At 40.4% G+C, this 21480-nt stretch overlaps 1 protein-coding gene across 8 annotated transcripts in view; it reads left to right on the top strand.

The window, feature by feature from the left end:
• Positions 1 to 21480, top strand: part of PTPRT (protein tyrosine phosphatase, receptor type, T) — a 481241-nt gene that overhangs the window by 176253 nt on the left and 283508 nt on the right. For all 8 annotated transcript variants that reach the window (XM_014941276.1, XM_014941273.1, XM_014941274.1 and 5 more), the window contains exons 3-6: positions 7599 to 7870; positions 12737 to 12818; positions 16278 to 16393; positions 18549 to 18723. In XM_014941276.1, coding sequence (XP_014796762.1) covers positions 7599 to 7870; positions 12737 to 12818; positions 16278 to 16393; positions 18549 to 18723 — 645 coding nt within the window. The remainder of the gene's footprint in view (positions 1 to 7598; positions 7871 to 12736; positions 12819 to 16277; positions 16394 to 18548; positions 18724 to 21480) is intronic.

Here is a 21480-nt window from a genome sequence, read left to right as displayed (position 1 = left end):
TCTCTTTAAAAATACTTGCTTATTATCCAACAGCTTTCCAAGTGAATGAATTGTTCTCATGAATTTTACTGGGCTCAATTTGTATATATTCGTATTTATCTGTGAATCAAACTCTTTTTATGTCACCGGTGCATTAATTCAGGATGACCCACATTTGCGAAATAAACCCCATGGATCTGATTTTTGTCTTAATACTTGAAAAAGGGATAGCAGTGATGAGATGCACCTTATTTAATTTGGAGTTTGTACAAATGCTGCTGCCTGTAGTACAGCAGTCGGGGGCAGAGATTTCTGAGCCTTTTTCAGTTGTTATACACGAGTATGAAGAGTGGGGATAGAAAACTGTGGGAAGTGTGAAGCAGGTAGGTAATAATAACTTTTCCTGAAATAAGAACTGCAAATTAAGTGGCAGTAGCTTAAAGCAAGTGTATGGAAATACTTATTTATTTGTTTCCCCAGCACAATGTAAAATTAAACTGTAGAGCTTGTTGACGGGGTCTTATTCCTGACTGACTGAACAAAAATTATGGGAGGAAGATCGATCTGTGGCTGATGAATGAAAGGGGTAGATGCAGCTTTTGACTTTAAAAATCTTGATACAGCTGAATGTCAGAAGCTTGAAATGGTAAATTTTGCTTCACAGTACCCTGATTCTTCTGTTCTGCTTAAAGTGGCCACTTTGTCACTGCTTGAAACCAAGTGTTGAGGTAGAGAGAGTTTTTTTCTTATCCTTAAACATGTTTTTTCATACTTTGTATAGGTGCTCTTCAGGATCTGTTCTATGGCACCGGAGTGACTTGAGGGTGTTATAAATAGTGCTTTACCAAAGATATGCAAAAACATGGTACGTGGAAACCTCAGTAGGAAAGGCGTGAGGCTGCACAGCTGGCTGGCAGAGCTGCCTCTTGCTTCCTCTCTCCTGCAAAAATACCTGTGGTCAAGGATTCCAGGTCAGTGTAGGAGATGGTGAACGGGCTCTGACCCTAATCCTGGTCTGTTGGGAATGAAATTCTGGGAAAAAGCCAAAGCACTCTTGCAAAGGAAAGTCACACTTCACAAATCCATTGGAATACTTTGATGTTTAAACAAAAAAGAAAAAGGCTTCTCTATTGGATTTTGTTGTTCAAATGAGTGTCAGAAACAATGCAATGGATTTCCAGAAGATGTTTTAAGAGTTCTCTTCCTTTAAAGAAGGGAGGCTGCAGTAGAAGAGGGAAGGTGCTCACGGGGTGGATAGGAGGCAAGGAGCAGCAGTAGTGTCTCAGGAGGGGAGGTCCCAGAGGTGTCCCCCTGCGATCTGTGCTGAGGTCTGAGCTCTGAAACACCTTGAAAGGGTGGGGAAAGTACGATGAGAAATCGTACCTGTAAAGCTGCCAGTGTAATTCTTTTTGTTCTCCTTGACCATGAACTGTCCCTCGTTTTGATATCTATCCACACAGGGGGTGTGGCAAGCTTTTCCTTGCTGTTAGGTGTTTGTAAATAGTAGACTTTTAAAGCTGCAGGGATTTATACTCATTCACTTACATATATAGGTTAAAATGCCTGTAGTAAATACTGAGGTTTACTATTCTCATAAGCATCCTTCTTAGAACATACTGATTTTGTACCCAATTAGAACAGTATAATTTCCCTCATATTTTTTATTAATTGTGAAGTAATCTGAATTCTCTAGGCACTGTAGTTGAACTGCAGAAGAGTAAGTCCTATGTGGCTGCTGATACCAGAGGCAGGACAGAGCTTTCTGCACTTCCAAACTAGGGTCATAGGGTCTGGATGGCTGGTGGCAGTCAGATGGGTCAAAGCTGCTTGGATGGACCTGTTGATGGTAGCTCTTGTTTGCACATGGCACCAAACTGGGGGGAACAGTTGATATGATGGGGTGCGTGGCCACCATTTAGAGGGATGGACGCAGGCTGGAGAAATGGACTGATATGAAATGTGGTATGGACCAATATGGAGATACCTGGGGAGACAGCCTGGGGGCTAACTGGCTGGGGAACCGCTCTGCCGAGGAGAACCTGAGGACCTTGGCAGATGGCAAGGTGAACATGAGGCGCTGGTGTGCTCTGGCAGCAGAGGAGGTTGTTTTGACAGGATCATAGGCAGGAGACAAATGGAAGTGGTCCCCCTTTCGTTGCCACTCGTTGGATTGCATTGAACGTAATGTGCCCAATTTGGGGTGTCGTAATGATGGACTGGAACAAGTTCAACAAAGACCAGCAAGTCTGTGGGGCTGGAGCACTTGCCCTGTAGGAAGTGTCTGAGGAGTTACCAGGGATTGTTCAGCCTGGGGCAGGAAAGGCTTTGGAGGAACCTAGCAGTGGCCTCCAAGTACCTACAAGGAGATTATCAGGGGTACCACGTTCAGATCTTTACTGCAGTGAGTGTCTGGAGGAGGAGAGACAAAGGGTCAAAGTTGAAATGCGGGGGTTTGGATTGAATGTAAGGAAAAACTACAAGAGCAGTCAAACAATGGAGCAGGTTTCATGGAGAAGGTGGGCAATTCTCCTGGAAGGTGTGTAAACTCGGTAGGTGAAAGCTCTGAGAAAGCTCATCTGGCCTCAGGTGACCCTGCTTTGAGCAGGGGCTTGGCCTGAGCCCCCTTTCAACCAATGTTATTCCATGTTGCTTTGTTCTGCGTTCACAAAGACAGATGTCAGGGTTACTTCCTTAGTTGTTCTTTGGAAATAAGCAAATCTGTGTCTAAAACATGCTCGTGCACCTGATGGAGCTGCTGGAGAAACCATTATTTTGGGAAGCAGTTTGCTCCTTAGAGAAAACATTCTGTACCTGATTCTGGTTTTCAAGGTTTGAGAAGTCTGGCTTTGCAGTTGAGCGTTTTGACAGCTTGCTTTTCAAGTTTACATTCAGTCTTTAATGGTTGCTATAATTTCACTTTCAAACAGCACGGTTCTTCAAAGCCAACAGTGAAACAGCATCAACTGAGGTCTGTCTGGTGATCACGAGGGGTTCTCAGTGGCTCATTTCTTCAGCTGTCATTTGTCAGAACACACTCATGTAATCTTAATGAACAATGTGCAAAGCCATTAAAAACTCAATTACGGCTTTCTTTTTACTGCAGACGTGAGAAAATGCAATCATAAAGTGCTGATGTGTAAACACAATAGCCACCATCTGCTACAGAGTAGCGTTTCAGCTCCAAAAAGAGGATATATGTTGCAGATGCATCAATAATAGGACGCTTATCAAGGCATCATTATGCACCAAGCAGGGGAAAAATTGAAATTTATGGCCAGCTAGAGAGCACTTCATGGTTTAATTCCCCAATTTTCAGTGGTATGTTTAATAACTATGCGAGAGTGCCGTTTTATGTTCCTGTCGTTTGAACGGATTTTAAAAAATGAATTTATTTACCGTCTTCCCATCCTCCTTGCTGCTGACTGATCCGAACAGAGCACATTCATTTTTGGTTATTCAGGACAAAACCAGCAAGATTTAATTAATCTAACCTGTTGATGCAAGAGCACTAAATTTAGTTGACCTGATATTCAATCCTCTTTAATGAGAGTATACTTCTGTGTCCAATAAATACAAAAAAGAACTTTTCCACAGCATAGGTCATTTTTTTCCCCAAACTCATTTTTTCAGATCAGCGTTGACTTTATGGCATTTGAACTTTCTGGATGGAGGTAAACAAAACAACGAGGCTAAAGGATTATTTTTTTTCCTCCTGTTATTATTTTTCAAAATTGAATATGAGATGGTGTAAATAAGAGTTTCTCCAAGACACCTTTTGTTTTATTCAGATTTTTTGCCTGGAGACATTTAGGTGGCTTTCAGTCATCCCTTGATCAATAATTTCCATTTGTGACATGTTAATTCATTCCCTAGTTCTGTATATGAGTGGAAAATGTGACAAGTGGTTTGTTGGTGCCAGACCAGATTGTATCTCTTTTATTTGCACATATAGGCCTATAAATTGAGAATAAGTCCCTTCAGCTTCAATTCTGTGTTGGGTCTAAGGAAGGCTGTCAGACTCTGAATCACAAGATGTCAATTTTTATTAAGGATAGGAAGGAAAACCACACTTGTCCTTAAAAGGCGCTTTTGAATTTAATTTTCTTTTTTCTGGTTGGAGCAATTTTCATGATCTCTCACCTACCTTGGAGTGATGTATCCTGCCCAGACAAGCTTCCCTGGGCATGGACATTATAATAGGAGAGTGGATCTCGGCTGTTGATCCTGGAGCATGTGGAGCAACCTTTTGAAGGCCCTAGGAGACGGGATGGGGTACCCAGTCGGGTTCCCACTGCGAAAAGAAAAATGAAGATGTGTACAGATGAGTGTATTTGGAGGCCAGTTTAAAGAATATAATTATAGGTATAATTTATTCACAACTGAATTTTGTAGATCAGCGTATTCTTGTATCTGATGTCAATTATAGTCTTGATGAAACTATACATTTACAGCCCCTATGATGGCCAGGCTTGAAGTGTGGTACGCTATGGCTGGAGTAGCTTGGAAGCTGCCACACCGAGCCTCTGCAGAAGTAAGGAGTGTGGTGTAATTAGTAGGGGACAAACTGATTTAAACAAGGTGTGAGTACTTTTCTCTGACAGAGACGGCACTAAAAGTGGAATTTTTTCATCTTTTCCACCTCATATAAAATCATACCTCTTATCAAGACTTTACTGGAGACAGTTACATTTTTATAGTATTTTCTCCTGTATCTCCAGAAATACTGTATTAAAAACAAACCATAAGCTATAAATAAGAAGCTGTGAATAATTTTCGTATGACAATTGTTTGTAGGGCTATTCTTCTAGCAACTAAGAGTAATTATTTTGCTAAGTACTTTTTGGTAGATGGCTGTTTTACTTGCTTGTGTTGTCAGTCGCGAGATTCAGGCTCCATGCTCTCTCTAGAATTGTCAGCAGTTGCACAAAAGGCCATTGTCATACCTCAAATAGCTTGTGATTCATTTTTTTGTGGGTGGCAAAAAAATAAAATTGTAATTATTGCCTTGAACTTTTATAAAAGCTGATGTTTTTTCTCTCAGAGGAAAGTTGTTATTTTTATACATGAATCTGTAGAAGTGAAATACTCCCTAACTTTTTCTATCATTGAAACACTTACCCCAGTGCAGTTCAAGAGCATATTGTGTTAGACAAAGTACAGCTTCAGAGCAGTTCTTTAGGGTAGGAATCCATGTATTATCCAAACTTTAAAGTAAAAAAAAAATAAAATTAAAAATTGAGAAAGATACCCAGAAGTGAAAATGATGTGCCCTATAAGCCAATCAATGGTGGTGCAAAAATCAGTTTTCCTGGATTTGTACTCAGTGCTGCAGGCGCTTGATCAATACCCTTGTGGATGCACAACAGCTCTGCTTTTTCTTACTGTTTGAATTGACTGCACCGTCATCCTCAAGGATGAGATCTGGCAAACGTAGAACTTGTCTTAGTTGTTTCTTGTGCTGTTTCTGAAAATGGCATTGAAAGGCTGCAGGCAGCGCGCTCCTCAGCAGCTGCCGTGCTCCTCTCTATGGTACCACTGTTACTCAGCAGCTCTACAGTGCTCTTCCTCCCAGATTCTCAGCAGAAGAGTAGTTCTTACAACTATTCCTGCTGTATTTGTAGGGGAAGATAAGGCAGGCTACGTGTACTGACAGAGATCATAGAAATGAGTGTCATAATTAGCCTGGAAAGGCGGCTGTGAGGTTCCCAGCCTGCTGCCTTGTGACTCTCAGTCTGTGCTGCCTCTTCAAGCCTCTTGGCAATTAGGCTTTCTGATAATAAATTATCTTAGGTCATAGAAATGGAATCCAAATCTCAGTTTCTCAAAACTGCAGTTTATTTGGGAAGGTTTCTAAGAATAGTATCTGCTGTACTCACTGAAGAAGGGAATGTTGTAGTTGACTGGCAGCAGATTTAGACCAACAGTGCACATTTGACAGGATCCCATCTGAGGGACTTTGATTATTACAGACATAAAAAAGTTTGGATTCAGCTTAATTCTTTCTCAAATTCCTTACTGTGAATCTGGAATTTCTTGATTTGGGGCCATTTTGATTTTCAGCGTATCAAAATGAGAGATGGGATTGCCAGACAGCATCTTGCTTATAAATTTTCATATTTCTTAGTACAGCCTCTTCCCCAGCTGTGCTTGCATTGTGCTTGAATTTTCCAGGGTCTCTAGAGTGTGTGGGTTTTTTTTGAAAGATTGACTTCCTTCTGCATTCGTGCTTTTCAGTTCTTTGCAAAATGCATATATATATATCATATAAACATGGGGGAAAAAAAATGTGGGAGAAAGTCGGTGGCTGATTTATATCTGTTGATATAAATAGAATATATGGCTGTTCACTGCACGGAATTGATCAAAATGTTTATCTGGCTCCTCCGAGTGTCACACTGCTATGGCATGGAATAGGGAAAGTCAATAGGTTAGAAGTGAGGCAGGGCTTTTCAAACTCAATCTTCTGTGAACTGCGAGAGGCCAGCAGAGAAATACATTTCTAGGCTGCCTTGGCAGCAGCAGCACAACCTGGGGTGTCAAGAGGGCTGCATTTGATTAAAAATTATCATGCCTGGCTGCTGACAAACAGATTTCCCCCTGCAGTCTTGGTATTTTCTTCAGCTTTTTCCGAGTGTGAGTGTCTGTACACACATAAAGGAGATCCTTTAAACAGAATCGAATCAAATAACTCTCATAATGTTTTTCCTTATTGCTGACATTTGTCACCTTGATGCATCTGTGAAGAGATGAGTCGAGACACAATGTGCTGTAAAATAACTGCTTGATGAATCCAAATGTGAGTTCAACATCAAGTGCCATGGTTAATATGATGCAAGCTTCCAGGTTAACAAACTCATAAATTGCTTATGTGTTTCCCTCCCTAAATTCAGCCTGTCCTTCCCTCCTAGAAGAATAATTGTCCTTGGTGCGTTATGTCCAGTCCAGATGTTGCCGTTATGCTAACAAGCCTGATGCTTTTGGGCTCTGAAAATCTGGGTTTTCTTAGCACATTACCTTCAAAAGTTTATAGTGCCATGATGCAGGGTTACAGGTACAGACTGGAATGATGTGGGTAGGAGCCATATAGGCAAATATCAGCTGAGAATTAGGTCCATTGTTGTAGTTTTTGTATTGAAATGTGCCTTTGGGGGACTGTTTGCAGTGGGAGAGCCTCGTTGCTGCTTGATGTGTGAATATGCTCTTGTTTAGAGTGACTTTTATCACAAGGTTATAAAATAATAAAAGAAAGATAATCCGACCACTCTTTCGGTGAAAAATTCTTTCCTAATGTTCAATCTAAACCTCCCCTGTTGGAGCTTGAAGCCGTTCCCTCTCGTTCTGTCACTAATTACCTTACCTAATTTTGATTTTTTTAAAAAAAGTTATCTAATAAGAGTGGTTCTAGTTGGCCCTGAATCTATTTATGTGTATATAGCCTGCAATTTCAATATCTTTTCTTTCTGTTACCTCCCAGCTAGCATAAAATAACTAGTTCGAGTTCTTCAGATGAATGCTTTGTTTTCTGGCTCCTAAGGAAATCACTGACTTTTTTAATGGAACTGTTTTTACTGAAAAAGCCAAGCAAAAACCCACTCTTTCTTCTCTGTTTTCTTCTCCAGGCTCCTTCATGATGGTGAACAGCTCTGGGAGGGCATCTGGGCAGAAGGCTCACCTGCTGCTGCCCACGCTGAAGGAGAACGACACACATTGCATCGACTTCCACTATTACTTGTCCAGCAGGGACCGCTCCAGCCCTGGCTCTCTCAACGTCTACGTGAAGGTGAATGGAGGACCACAGGGCAATCCCATCTGGAACGTCTCGGGGGTTGTTACAGAAGGATGGGTGAAAGCAGAACTTGCCATCAGTACGTTCTGGCCACATTTTTATCAGGTATGAGCTTGTCATATTTTTCTCTCCTTTTTTCCATTGATCGTTTGGCAAGGTGTGAGCTAAGCTATTGTTAGCAATGGGTATCCTGACTTTTTCCTGGGAGAATGAATTTTTATATAGTAATTTTATAACAAAAGGATTATATAGGCATCTTGACATATTTCTTTCTGCTTTACGCTTTCTCTTCATTAGTTGTCAGGCCCCAGAATGATGGATGGACTACTGGGAGTCAGATTATTGCCAAGTTAAGACCCACACGTTGATCATGAAATTGGCACTTTAACAAACTTGTATAGGCACTTTCTATAGCACTATGTAAACGTAAATACAACCGAGTCTCTCCATGTGTAACAGTACCTCTGCATAAATTTGCCTAAACTATTTTTGGCCCCTGGTTGGTTCCATAGGAAGGAACATCTGTTCACTCAGTTCTGCATCTGGACTTTTCCTGTGGCCATATGAAGGGTGTAAGTGCATAAGCTACTAATAAATATTGTACCACGTTATCAACATGAGTATACTCTTCACCACATCCTCCGCTTCTGTGTGTTTTAACACTGCTTGTAACATAGTTTCACTACTTCTGTTAGGAGATTCATTTTTTTGCAAAACAACCACAAAGTTGAGCAATGCAGTAGGGAAATTGTTTTTAGGTTATATTAATTTTACAGCTACTTGTTAGTTGTCCACTTCAAACTTTACGTGGCAGCTTTGCAGCCGTCGTTTTAGCTTTAATTAGGTAAGATTGTACACAATGGACTCGCTTCTTGTCAAGCGTTGAAGGTGTTTTTTTGTCTTGTTTTATATATTAAAGACAAAAATAAATGCCTGGGAGGTAATTGCACCCTAAACCTTTCAGGGAAAGCTGATGTACATATGATACTAATAATGAAAAGGCAGCAAATGGTCTGTGGCTAGAAAAGAGCAGGTAGAAAAGCTTGATATTTTTTTTATTATTATTATTTTTGTTTCTATTAAATGGGCAGGAGTTCTATAAAATCTGAGCTGAAGTAGAATGCTTTAATGTTGCATCTCTGAAAACGAGAATACAACAGAATATACAGAGCACACTACGCAGGGTGAGAAGAAGGGATAAAGAGATGCAAATGCGTGGAAAGTGGTGTTTAAGGGCTGTACACAACTCGTCACGTGTTCTGAAGTCATATTAAAGTGCTTCTACTCCATTCATATTAACATGAACCTGGGCATGAACCAGAATTTGCTTCAGAGTAGGTGCTCCACAGAGATAACAGAAATGATCTTTCACCCAGGTAATCAGCGCTTGAAAAACCTGGAAAAGACAGTCTGATCTCACACTAAGAGAGATCCTACTCTTAGATATACCGGTAGTAGACTTCCTGAGCCTTTCTTAGTTCTTTTACAAGTCCTTTTGCAGGTCAAGTTTGCTTTTCCTGAGCAAAAAATCCTTTAAATCAAACAAGAATTTTTCCCTGCAGTGCAAAAATGAGCAGATTGGAAGGCAGCAGTAACTGCCCAGGAGTAGTTCCTTCCTCGAAAATGGAAGGGGTTTCTTCTTTACTTTCTGATGAACAGGGGTGAAGTTTCTGTCAGCTTATGTTTGTGTTCTTATTCCTTAAGTGTGCCTTTTAAAATTTGAGATATTGCACTCTTATGGGTGATCCAATAGATCGATCCATCATCAGTCCCTGATTTTATAATCCCTCTTCTGTTGATGGTCTGCAATCCTGTGAGTTTCTACATTTAATCAAATTTTTGTTTTTAAAAAAAAACAACCCACAACTTTAAGCTTGCAAAAGTGAAGAGGAAAACACAATGAAGGACTTAGGGAAAATGACTGTTATTTGGCAGCCTAAAGTAACACTTCTGGCTAAAGGAGCCCCAAAGTGGAAGATGACAAAAGCCTGGGTCTGCTGTTGCCTATGGAGCATCTCATTTCACACTCACCATCCAGGATGTGCCATCAGAGTGTTATTTGTCAGCTTTAAATCAAAATTGCATGCCTGGAGAACTCTTTGTACCCGAGAGGCCTGAAAGCATGATCAGTATTTCAAAAGCACCAGGTAACACAGGAAAAAAATAGCATTTTTCCTAAATAATGCAATCTGCATGAGGCAAAATGCGGATTATTCTCTCGATGCACAGAAACCTCACTGGCTTGAATTGAAGTGTGCATCGAAAATTCAGTCAGGCACAAGAGTCTGAAGCTCTCTGCCCTAGGTCTGAGGCTTTGACAAGTACTTTGAACTTTGGAGATGTGACTAGTGGAAAACTAGTAACCAAGCCAGTTGCCAGAGGTCGTGTTGTAGGTCTGGCAGTTCTGTGCAAGGGTCATGAGAGTCATCTGGATCCAAAAGCATCTGCCAATATATAAACGTAGGGCTGGTGGAGATTTATATCTGCCCTAGAGATACTCGTATTTGGATCCCCAGCCTGCAAATGTTTTTAGTGGAGCGAGAAAAAGCTGTAATAGTTCTTGGAGAAAGGTAATACATGTAATCTTGAATTACTGCTTGCCATAAGGATGAACTGGGTCCCAGAATGCACGAGGGCAGCACTAGAGTCTGCCAGGGAGAGGTTGTCTGATGTATAGCAAGGAAGGGTATTGATCCCTGCCTGAAGAAAACTGTTGTACCACAGCAGATGAGCCAGGCCGCCTTGCTAACACAGGCATTGCTGGGATATAGCAGCAGAGAGAGGTAGGATTGTTTATTGGAAAGGAAACATGAAATGACTTGGTATTTGCAGTCCTCAGGAGCGTTTAAGAATGTTCGTTAAGAGTGAAACTTTGTGTTTTGTCATCTACATTTTCTGAGAAGTTGCCTAAATGTAAAGCATTGTTAAATGCCCTTGTTTCAACCGTTATACTACATTTCTGACTGAAGTTAAAAGGACATGAGAGATACTCAGTGTGAAATTTGCAGAACTGGGCCCCATAAGCATGGATTCCTGCCTTTTCCTTGTGTTGTTCTCTGCTTGCAGGACACTGAGAATTAGTTCATTGTGGTTTATAGCTTCTTGCAAATGTGAAACTGAAGTAAGATTTTGTAGCTGCAACGTTGCACCTTAATTGAATTCTGAAGGGAGTCTCAGTAGTTGCTTATGTGACCTTCCCAGTATATGTAATTTTTTTCATGAATGGCATTTCATTTCTAAAATAAATTGTAATTTCCATACTAAGGACTTAAATTATACTCTTATTTTATACAGTCCCTAAAAAGCTTGTCAAGAACCTTCATAACACAAAAAACTTGTTGATGTGTCGGGGATTATTTTATCTTCCAGAGACTTGCTTCCTCCCCTTGCTCTTTGGACAGCCTATTTTTAGTCCACCCTCCTCTCAGTATAACTTCATTTCTACATATTGTTAGCACTTAAGCTTTTTTTAGTTTATATCTTTGCCAGTTATTTTTTTTGTGTTCTTTTTTTCTTACGGATGTATTTCAGAAGATCTTCACATTTGGATGTGTTTCCAATTGGGGGAACAGACTGTAGGAGATCATGGAAACATGAGTAGAAACTAGGTTTTGGAAGCCCAAATGCAAAGCAAAATTATTAACAGTGATTCTGTCCCTATGAAGTACCCACTGGTCTGTTTTTGTAGCCTGGGCGAGCAGTGATCAGGGTTTGGATTGTTGAATCTTCTATTGTATTAAGTCTTCTGATGGAGGAGATGAAGAAGAGGCTCAACAGTGGCAGATGGGGAATATCAGCTTTTATTTAGACTGGAAATAAGTGTTGAAAACCGGCTTTAAGTAATTAACTTTGTGTTCTAGTAATGGATTTTAGAGGTCACAAATCACTAAAATACTTTCTCCTATAAAACAAGTAGCTGCGCTGGAATATTGGTCTAACAGTAATAACTGTGCCAGCTGAACATGTTAATTAACTCTGTCCTTGAAAACATGACTGTACGCTCCTGTAAAAATGAGCACCTTCATACAGTGTGAACGTTGCCTTGATAAGAGGGAATGAAACAGGGGACACCCCTTGCAAATGCAGAGGACAACATCCTTTACATCTCTACCCCTCCATTTTATTTATTTATTTTTTTAACGGTAAAGCGTAGCCCTTCATATCTTTGGGAACTGAATCACTAACTGTATTTTTAGTAACAGGATACTCCAGATCAGGGCAGTTTTCCAGGTGAAATCACAAAGCTATAGGGAAGAATAACATTTTTGTTCATCTGTAACTAAATATCTGTCTGTTCAGACACAAATCAATGGAATACTTTCATTGTCCAGAGATAATAAATAAAATAGAAGACCATTAATGTACACGTTAATGATGTGATTTTTAAAAATATTCATTCTCAGACCATGTTAGTCAAGGAAAGGCAGAAGCAACTTTATTATATCTGGGAGAATCTTACTACAGTCCACTAACTAGAATCCAGGATGATCCATTGCCCGTAATTTGCTTTCTAATACTGTGATGGCATACATGCCAAATCAAGGTTTTCTCCAAAAGAATCCTTGCCAGGGTTATTGATTCAATAAGACAATTTTATCTCATGCACAGCATTCTCCAACTTTTTGAGGCGTACTAAGAACGAGATGCCAAGTGATTATCCAGTTAATGTTCTTGGACTGGTGCTTAAAGTGAATACAGGTGTGGGTTTTCTGCTTTTCAAAATGAAAGAAGCACATAGTTGTCTCTATTCCTAATGAATCTTGCTCTGGCATTTTGTTTTCCCTATCAATGAGATGTTCCATCTTTGGTGGGCACGTACCTACTACGTTGCATTGGTGGTGGCCCTTCAGTATTAATGATGAAATGCCTTGAATGACTTGGACATTGGAATAACAGCTGAATATGGGGACTGGCCAAAGGACAAGCGTAGCTGTTCTTTTTAAGAAAACTTTTTCTTACTTTGTATTTCAGGTGATATTTGAGTCTGTCTCTTTGAAAGGACATCCTGGGTACATAGCTGTGGATGAAGTCAGAGTTCTTGCCCATCCATGCAGTAAGTGCTCTTTGTTTTTCTAACTGTATCAATGTGTTTTATACCAGGCTTTGCTGTCTAAAGGAGTGGTTTACCCTATTTGGTCGCACTAAAATGTTGTCTTGTCTCCCTAAAGACAATTAGCCCTGTGTAATTACCTAAGCTCCGCAAAAGGTGAAACTGCTCTCAGTCTGTAGGTAGGGCCAGGGCGTCTGTGGAAGTCTCTCCCTCTCTTGTTATGAGAACATAAAACTAATAGTTTTATTATTTCTGAATCATACTGCTGTAGAAAGCAGTCTAAAAAGCTTCTGATCATATCCTGTGTGATTATCTTAGGAAGAAACACACAGTATTTCCTTGGTAAAGGACAGTTCCCAAAGGTTGGTGTCTCTTAACAAATGTTAAACTCACTCAGCTCTTCCACAAAGGTATAAAAAATAAATCTCATTCAGACAATACATTTGCACAGGAGTGGAAACTGATGCAGGTTCATTATGTTGTTCAAAAATATTAGTGCCATGTTTCTTCTGTCGCAGCCATAATAATAAGCTTAGGGTTTTTTAATTCTTTTTTTTTTTTTTCTGTTAAAGAAGCCTTGAGCTTCAGCCTTTGAGTCTGAACTTGTCTGGTTTCTCTGTGCATTTACAGTTTGTCTTGAGGTCTTTAGTGTGTCTATACTGTGTATGTGGTATACGGTTTCTGCTACAGAGTTTTTTATACCAGCCTCTCTCAGTAGTTCATAGTTTCAGTAAGTGACAGCTGCTCACAGGAAAAAAAAAAAAAAAAGGATTTTATTCATGGAATAAAATAAACTGGTTTTCTTGCAATTTTCTTTCAATACAGAATTTCAAAGAATAGCTGCCATTGAGTGTGACAGACATGGTTCTGCTCAAGTTTACAGGACATTTCTGATAACTGCAGTATGGTTAATTGCTGTTTAACTGAATTATATTTGTATTTACCATGTGCTCATTGCTCAGGCCTTTGGGTGCTTTTACTTCATTAAGGAATACTTACAATCTGTATTAACCAGATGTTGCTGATAACTGGCAGCATCCAAACAAATCCCCGAAATGGTCTGCGTACATTCCACAGCTCCTTGGGTGATGGCTCATCCCTTTACTAGGAAAGAGGCTGCTGAACAACCCTGGGGTGAAGCCTAGACAAGAAAATATTGTAATTAAAAAAAAAAAAAAAAGAGAGACAGGAAGCTGTGTTACACCCCTATTTAAACTGATTTTAAATCCATTTCTCCGAGTTTATGTAGGTCCCTCCTCAAAATTAAGTGCGTTCTTGGTGACTCAAAGCCAAAATGATTCAAGCAGTTCCCTGTTCCATTTTGAATCAGTTTGTATCCTGCGGAACAGAGCTCATTGCAAGGTGCAGGTTCTCTGCAGGCTTTGTCAATGCTTCTCCTGTCTGATTCCCACTGCTGCTTCTGTTGTTCAGCAATGACAGCCACCAGGGTAAATGTCACCAGAGCATATTCCGTTGACTTGTACAGGCTTTGTCCCTCATACTGGTTTTACAATTGTTATAACTCAAAACACACGGACCGTGAAGCTCCTGATGACCCTGGAGGTTACTGAAATTATTGGTGGGGTTTTTTTTTGTTTCTGCTTTACCTTCATCGAGGACAGTACAGCAGAGAAACCTGAGTATCAGCAAAAATGCTGATTTCTATTATTTCTCCTGTGAGGGAACGCAGTGGGGTCTCAATTTTCATTAAGCTGAAAGCTCCTTGAGTGGGTGTGCCTGAGCAATTGCAGTCGTGGCACAGCCCCGTGCCCTGGACGTTGGGCAGACCCCAGCACCAGGAGTTGGGGGTTCGGGGTTGGTGTGGCTGTGCCCACCCGGGCTGCGTGGGCTCTGCCCACCTCAGCCTGCAGGCAGAAATTCACAGAATCACAGAATCTTCTAGGTTGGAAGGGACCTTAAAGATCATCTTGTCCAACCGTCAACCTAACTGACAAAAATAGACACCCACACAACAAACAAGGAGCATCATCACTAAACCATCCCTCCCAGCACTACATCAACCCGTCTTTTGAACACCTCCAGGGATGGGGCCTCCACCCCCTCCCTGGGCAGCCCATTCCAATGCCTGAGAACCCTTTCAGTGAAAAAAATTTTCCTAATCTCCAGCCTGAATCTACCCTGGATACCTACCTTCCTAGGATTAGCCTGCAAATATCACGTAGTACATTCTCACTCTCCTCCAGAGGTAGTTTTCCAGATGGTTTTTGGCAGTGTTAGGTTGCTGGTTGGACTAGATGATCTTAAAGGTCCCTTCTGACCCAGGCAATTCTGTGATTCTAAACTTGGATGGACCCTACTGATCTCCAGAAAGCAGGATGGTGTAGAATCGCTAGATTTCAGGAGCTGTCAGCAAACTGAGCATGTGGTGGACGGGATACAGAAACTAAATCAAACCATTTGGCATAGTGTGTAGGCAATTTGTTCCTGCGTCTATAGTACACAAACCCCTGTACATCAAACTTCATGCATGTCCACACCCAGATGCCCATGGCCTTTTGAAGCTATTTAATTCCAATAGAAAAAGAGGGGTTGGTGTGTCCGCTGAAATGATGTTTTTCACTGGTGTCTGAGAACTAAGAAAATGCAAAGACGAAGTTGAAAGACTCTGACCTTTAGAGTCTCACAAAGCTGGTCGGTGTGTCCTACTGAAAGTTTTCAAATGGTGCACAAACCTTCCTTTGAAACCAGCAAGTTCATTTAAAAGTGTCAGATTCACTACTGTAATCTTGTTCTCTGGTAGGTTAACTTACAGAGGTAAATGAGTCTGGTGTTTAGTCAAAAATAATCCTCTGATCTATTTCCTTTGTGAGCAAATGTGGTGTCTGCACTTGAATATCAGTGGTTTAGTATTGAATTAACACTGAATTTAGTATCAGCAAAACACTGATATCAGTGATCTTAAACTGATACAGTGATACAATGATGTCATTTATATGAATAATTAATTTTAAATCAGTGATTTGATATTAATGACACATTATTTTAAAGCCCTAGGATATATTTGATTGTCAATAAAGTAAAAAGGGGGGGAAAAAAAGACCCTTATGGAAACTTGGTTTGGGTCAGTTATGCTTGATAAGCTCAGAAGCATTTGATTATTTTTTTTTTTGACCTTTTTAGAAGCACAGTTTTGTAAGGAAAAGAAATTATTCAAGCACTCATTATAGCAAACTGTAAGAAATTGTGTTGATGACCATGAATTTGTGCTGTGATCTGATGTAAGTGTGTTTTTAGAGGTGCCAGAGCTCTGTATGATCCTGTAGGGCATCCTCTGTCAGCTCCAGCACCCCCCTCGCTCTGCCCTGAATCCTTAAATACTGAAAGATGCTGAATGTTGCAGGATGGGCCCTGGTGCTTTGCTGAGTGTCGGTCTCTGTGTTGGTGTAACACAGCCGGTTACTGCCTTGCTCTACCCTCGCAATCCTTTGTGTCTCTCGTTAGGAAAAGCACCTCATTTCCTACGACTTCAGAACGTGGAGGTTAATGTGGGGCAGAACGCGACGTTCCAGTGCATTGCTGGGGGGAAGTGGTCACAGCACGACAAACTGTGGCTCCAGGTAAAGCCAACGCTTTCGTTTCTGGTGGTTCTTTTTTATTTGTGTGGGGGTTTGCTTTGGTTGGTTGGTGTGGGGGTTTTTTTGTACTTTTCCTAGCGAAATAAGTAGATGGAGAAAGACTGGGTGGTGGGGCAAAACCTTTTCGTCAGGATTCCTTTGAGAACTGCCTTCGATTGTTTCTAGGTGAGAATTTAAGTTGACAAAGTACAGAATTGTGATACAGAAACTGGGAAAAATGGCCAGTGACAGCAAAATTTTGGTTCCAAACAAATGCCTGCGCATCTGTAAGCACTCAGTCATACAGCAGAAGAGAAAGAACAAGTAGAATACTTCATCACTTCTGCTTAATTATGCCGTTCTCCTTTCCTCTCACCCTCCAAAAACGTTCTCAGCCCAGAGTGATTGCATGTTAAGAAGGAACCTACTCTTAAGGTCTGAGATGGTGAAAACAGGCAAAACCAGAGTGTACCCACTGTGTTTCTCCCTCCGTTTCCTTTGGCTGCATCAATAGCAGATTGTTCCTTTTAGTCAGTCACTAAAAGACCAAAACATCCCCTCTCTTAACGTCTATATTTTCACCCGATTGTGTCGTGCTGTTCAGGTGGGCACAGTGACAACCTTAACTCATTTTCAGTTCTGGAGTTAGAAATGGAATATGTATCAGACTGAAGATGCGGAGTGCTTGTTTCCCAGTGAAGGACCATGGAGCTCTTCTAGAGGCTTTTAAAATAGTTGAGCTCGTCGCCTTTGCTAAAATTCTGTGCCATTAAACACCTAATATCCCAAACAAGTCAAGAGGATTCTCTTGCTAAACATACTGTGCATGTACATAGGGGCAACATAAACTTCCAGAACACTTGAGTCAGTCAACAGTTTTGATTCTCAGCTTGGACTGATGTGACTGGGGGTCTGACCACCCCATATTTGCAGCATCTGAGGCAGACAAGAATGGCCTTTGTCATGGTTGTGACACCGTTTGTAGTCAAATAACTAACAGATTTTCTCAAATATTTTCTTGATTTCAGACATTTTATTAAAATTTAAAAATAACAATTTCAGATCTAGATTAAATATTAGGGGAGGAATGAATTTACCTAATCATAAAAATGAAAATTAGTACTGGGATAAAGGCTTGAGTTGGTGAGAAATGTAGTCGGCATCATATAAAAATGACTTAGTCACCTTAACTGTACTCTCACCACAGCTGTTCTCCTAAAAAGTTTTATTTTTATCTGAAATTTATTAACCTACGGTGTACTTTTAGCATCCACTGAAATATATTTTTTTGCTTATTCTTTATCTTTTGTGAGCTCTTTCAGTGAAATCTTTCCACAGCTCCGACTAGATGTGTGTAAAAAACACTTGTGACCTGAAGCAGTATGAACCTTTTCCTGTGAGAAGCAGGGGTTTGGGAGGAAATCGTTACTGTTGCTAGTGGAAACCTGTTTTCCATTTTCTAAAATTGAAACATTTAATGAAAATAGCCTTGGAAACACTCCCCAAAACAGATTACTGGAAATCGGCAAAGCAGCAGTGTGTTTTCCTTTGAATTTCTTAATAAATTAGACCAACTGAGCAAGTTCAGGTGTCTATGCTGTGGAGAACAACTGTTTCTAGGTATTTCTTCATCTCTGCCTTTTCCAGTTGGAAAAGTGTAGTCTGACATCAGTAGAGTGGTTTATTGAGGAATGTTGGACATAGAAGGATGTCTGTTCATCCAATTAATTTGTTTAAATTGGTCCCAAATCAAAGTTTTGCATCAGAAAATGCCAAATTTATAAAATGTGTTCGATTGTAGCTTTTCCCCAGGTGTACAAAACACATTCATTTGCAGTATTTTTATATCCTCTAAATACATATCTGTACAATTGCATAGCCTGAACTGTCACTCTCCAGCCTTTTCAATACATATAACACATCAAATGCCCAAATACGTTTCAAAAAAGTGAATATTTAAGTGAAAACTTCAATATTTATGTGTAAGAATGTTTAGCCCTAGTTCATACGACCCTGTGAATTTTGCAGGGCTGTGGTTAGCAGTCTTCTCTTGAAAAATTGTGAAGGTCTGAACAATGTTCAGAAGCGTAATAAAGAATGAATGGGTGCATAATCTGTGTGTCTTACTAATTTACATTATTATTGTCTGCCTTTACAGCAGTGGAATGGAAGGGACACAGCGTTAATGGTCACACGGGTGGTCAACCACAGACGGTTTTCTGCTACTGTCAGCGTGGCCGACACCTCTCAGCGCAGCATCAGCAAGTACCGGTGTGTCATTCGTTCCGATGGTGGATCTGGAGTCTCAAATTATGCAGAATTAATAGTGAAAGGTAGGTTGCACTCAAGCAGCAAGATGAGTGTTTCCTCCCAGATGGCATCTTGAGTATAAAAATTGACATCCTATTGGCCCTCCTTCTTTCATTCATAATAAATGTAAGTAGGAGAAAAGGGTAGAAGTGACATGAATTTCAATCGTTTTCTTAAATATTTGAATCAGAATCTTGTCTGGATGCAGCCCTCTTCGTAAGCTTTTGTAGTAATGCAGGGTAGCTATGGATACTTTAATGTAGAGCTGAGGAGTTTGGCTGTCAGTCAGCTTCCCCTGCAGTACTTCATCAGGCATCAGTAACCCTGGGATGGAGCGGGGCGCGTCAGAGGAGTCTGCTCAGGGCTCTGGGAGTAAATGAGGGGATTGATTCTGCTGCTGTCCTGAAGCACACAGTAAAACGTCAGTAGTTCTTGAAGGATGCTGGGATTTTAGGCTTGTTATTTACTGTGATTCCAGAGCTGATGCTGTGCCTGACACATGCAAGATGTGTCTTAATCTTTCCTCCATGAGACGTGCATGCTATTTACTGGGGTGCTTTTTTGCTTTGCCTAATTTCCCCTGAGCTGCAGCACCGAGATGTTCACTGCCTGTTGGGTGGGAAGATCAGAAGGTGCCTACGTTGCTCCTGAGACATTGTGTTTGGGGTAGGGGTGACATCAAATGGGAGGTGTATGTGTCTGCTCACCAAGGGTAATTTTATTGATCTAAATGTTTCATTTTTCTGTGAAAATGGAGAGCTGCTGTAGAAATGAGATCGCTTTTGCCAACTGTAGTGCTTTCTGCCAACTCTCTCTGTCATTTAACGGTCAGTATATTGATGCCTTTGCAATGCCTTAAGTGCAGTGCTGAGGGGTGCAGATATCCAAGCTACACAGATCCCAAAGAGAACGCTCCTATTAGATGCCAAGTGCATTTAATTCCCACTCAGTGATCTTGCATCTTGTTCAAATCTGGAGGAATTAATTCATGATTAACGTGGAGTTGGGTTGCCAGGAGCAGCGTATCTAGTATTGTATCGTAGCTGAATAGAGGGAAGGCAATCTTCCAGAGCAGCCAGGTATCAGAATATGCAAAGTTGAGTGGGTGCCTGACACTTTGTTCATTGATGTAAGAAGGGGGGAAAAATAGATGATTAAGTTATAAACATGAATGGTTGGATTTCCATCAGGAGAGATGTTGATAGATTCATTGCTGGATACAGACCCGTGGCTAGAACTTATTTTAGGAGAGTAATGTTGTTCTGGGAAGGTGCAGGGCTCTGCTCCTTGCTCCTGTTCAGTAAAGCAGGCGAGGTTAAGTGGTTCATTTGAGGTTGGTTTGCAGCGCTGTGACGTGCTGGGATTGCATGGATGAGTGCTTCCGAACAGGCTGACTAATTTTAGTGTGGATAATAGCAAATTTGTAATGCATGCACACAGCCTGAAATGAAAGCAAATTGGAATTGTTTAATTCTGAAGAGATGTTTATTGAATTGCAATAATGTAGTTGGGTATACATTAAATTAGTCTGTAATTGAAGTTTTGCTCAATTGATAGTCCTGCCCCTAAACCCACTAAATCCAAGCTAATACTCTGCTGTTCACGTGCTTTCTCTTGATCAGTTGAACGTGAAATCATAGGGGATTTCTTCAACACGGGTTAAGGTTTAAAAGTGTATCTGTGTATCTTTTTAATGTAAACATCTGTTTGTTTCCCTGCGCACAAGATGTTCTATTGTAGTATTGAGAAAGGAAAGAGTAATTTACATTTCTCAATATTGAATGATAATATTTGGTAGATACAGAAGGAGAGGTTTTGCTTTGAAAGACACATACTACTCCTACACCCTAAATTGGAACAATAGATACCTATTTTGGCAAATGATCAATGAAATTAAACACTCACCACCTTCTGCCGCCCCCACCCAAGTCCTCCCCTGACTTGTCTGTGTGCACGGCTTTACTATCAACAGTCTATTATTGTAAAGTAATTACTGGAAATCATACAAAAGATCATGACTTGATTAGTTTCAAATTATTACAGTATATTTAGAGGCAAGAGATACCTCTGTAGTAGTGTGAAAATGCTATTCTGTAGACAGCTATTTGCTGTGTATGCTAATAGTTCTCTGTCTTGTGACTCTGTTGCAAGGCTTATATAAATGACAATACATTTATTCTTCTCTTTGCACTCTAGAATCATAATAGTCAAGCCAGAGAAACCTATCATTTCCGTCTGCACACCTCACCATCCTTTGGTGCTCCAGTGGAAATCGCTCCTCTCTATTTCTTATCTCTCACTGTTGTACATATAGTAATTTAATACAATTTTGTACAGGGCAGTTTTCTAAAAACCAGAGACTCTACGTCTTGCTGTACTGATCACATCTGAATGGAATGCCTCTTGTCTGTAATTTTCTTTTTAAGTAAAAGCTGTGTGGCAGTTACTCGTGTTCTGAACTAAATGTAGGTTTTGTTTGTGTAAAGATTGTTTAAAATACTGTGGAAATTGGCAGGAATCTTATCATTTAAGGTCTGTATTAATGATAGTATCCTTCCAGGACACCTGTCACATCATGTAAGGTTGTGAATAACGTTTTAAACTCTATGTGTGTCTGTGTGTACAGTGGTTTGTTTGCAACTGGTTTTTTTTCCTGATCCCTTTCAGATATTTTGGATGCCTAAATTAATTACTCAATACTTAGTGGGTATCTGTGGAGAGCTGATAAAGAGAGAATATTACAGCTTCTATAATGTATTTTCCATGAGCCAATTTTTCAG

The sequence above is a fragment of the Calidris pugnax genome, unplaced genomic scaffold (assembly GCF_001431845.1).
Source record: "Calidris pugnax isolate Ruff unplaced genomic scaffold, ASM143184v1 scaffold55, whole genome shotgun sequence".
In the NCBI taxonomy this organism is placed as follows: Eukaryota; Metazoa; Chordata; class Aves; order Charadriiformes; family Scolopacidae; genus Calidris; species Calidris pugnax.
Note: the sequence above shows the minus strand (reverse complement) of the source record. Positions and strands in the feature narration are given on the sequence as shown.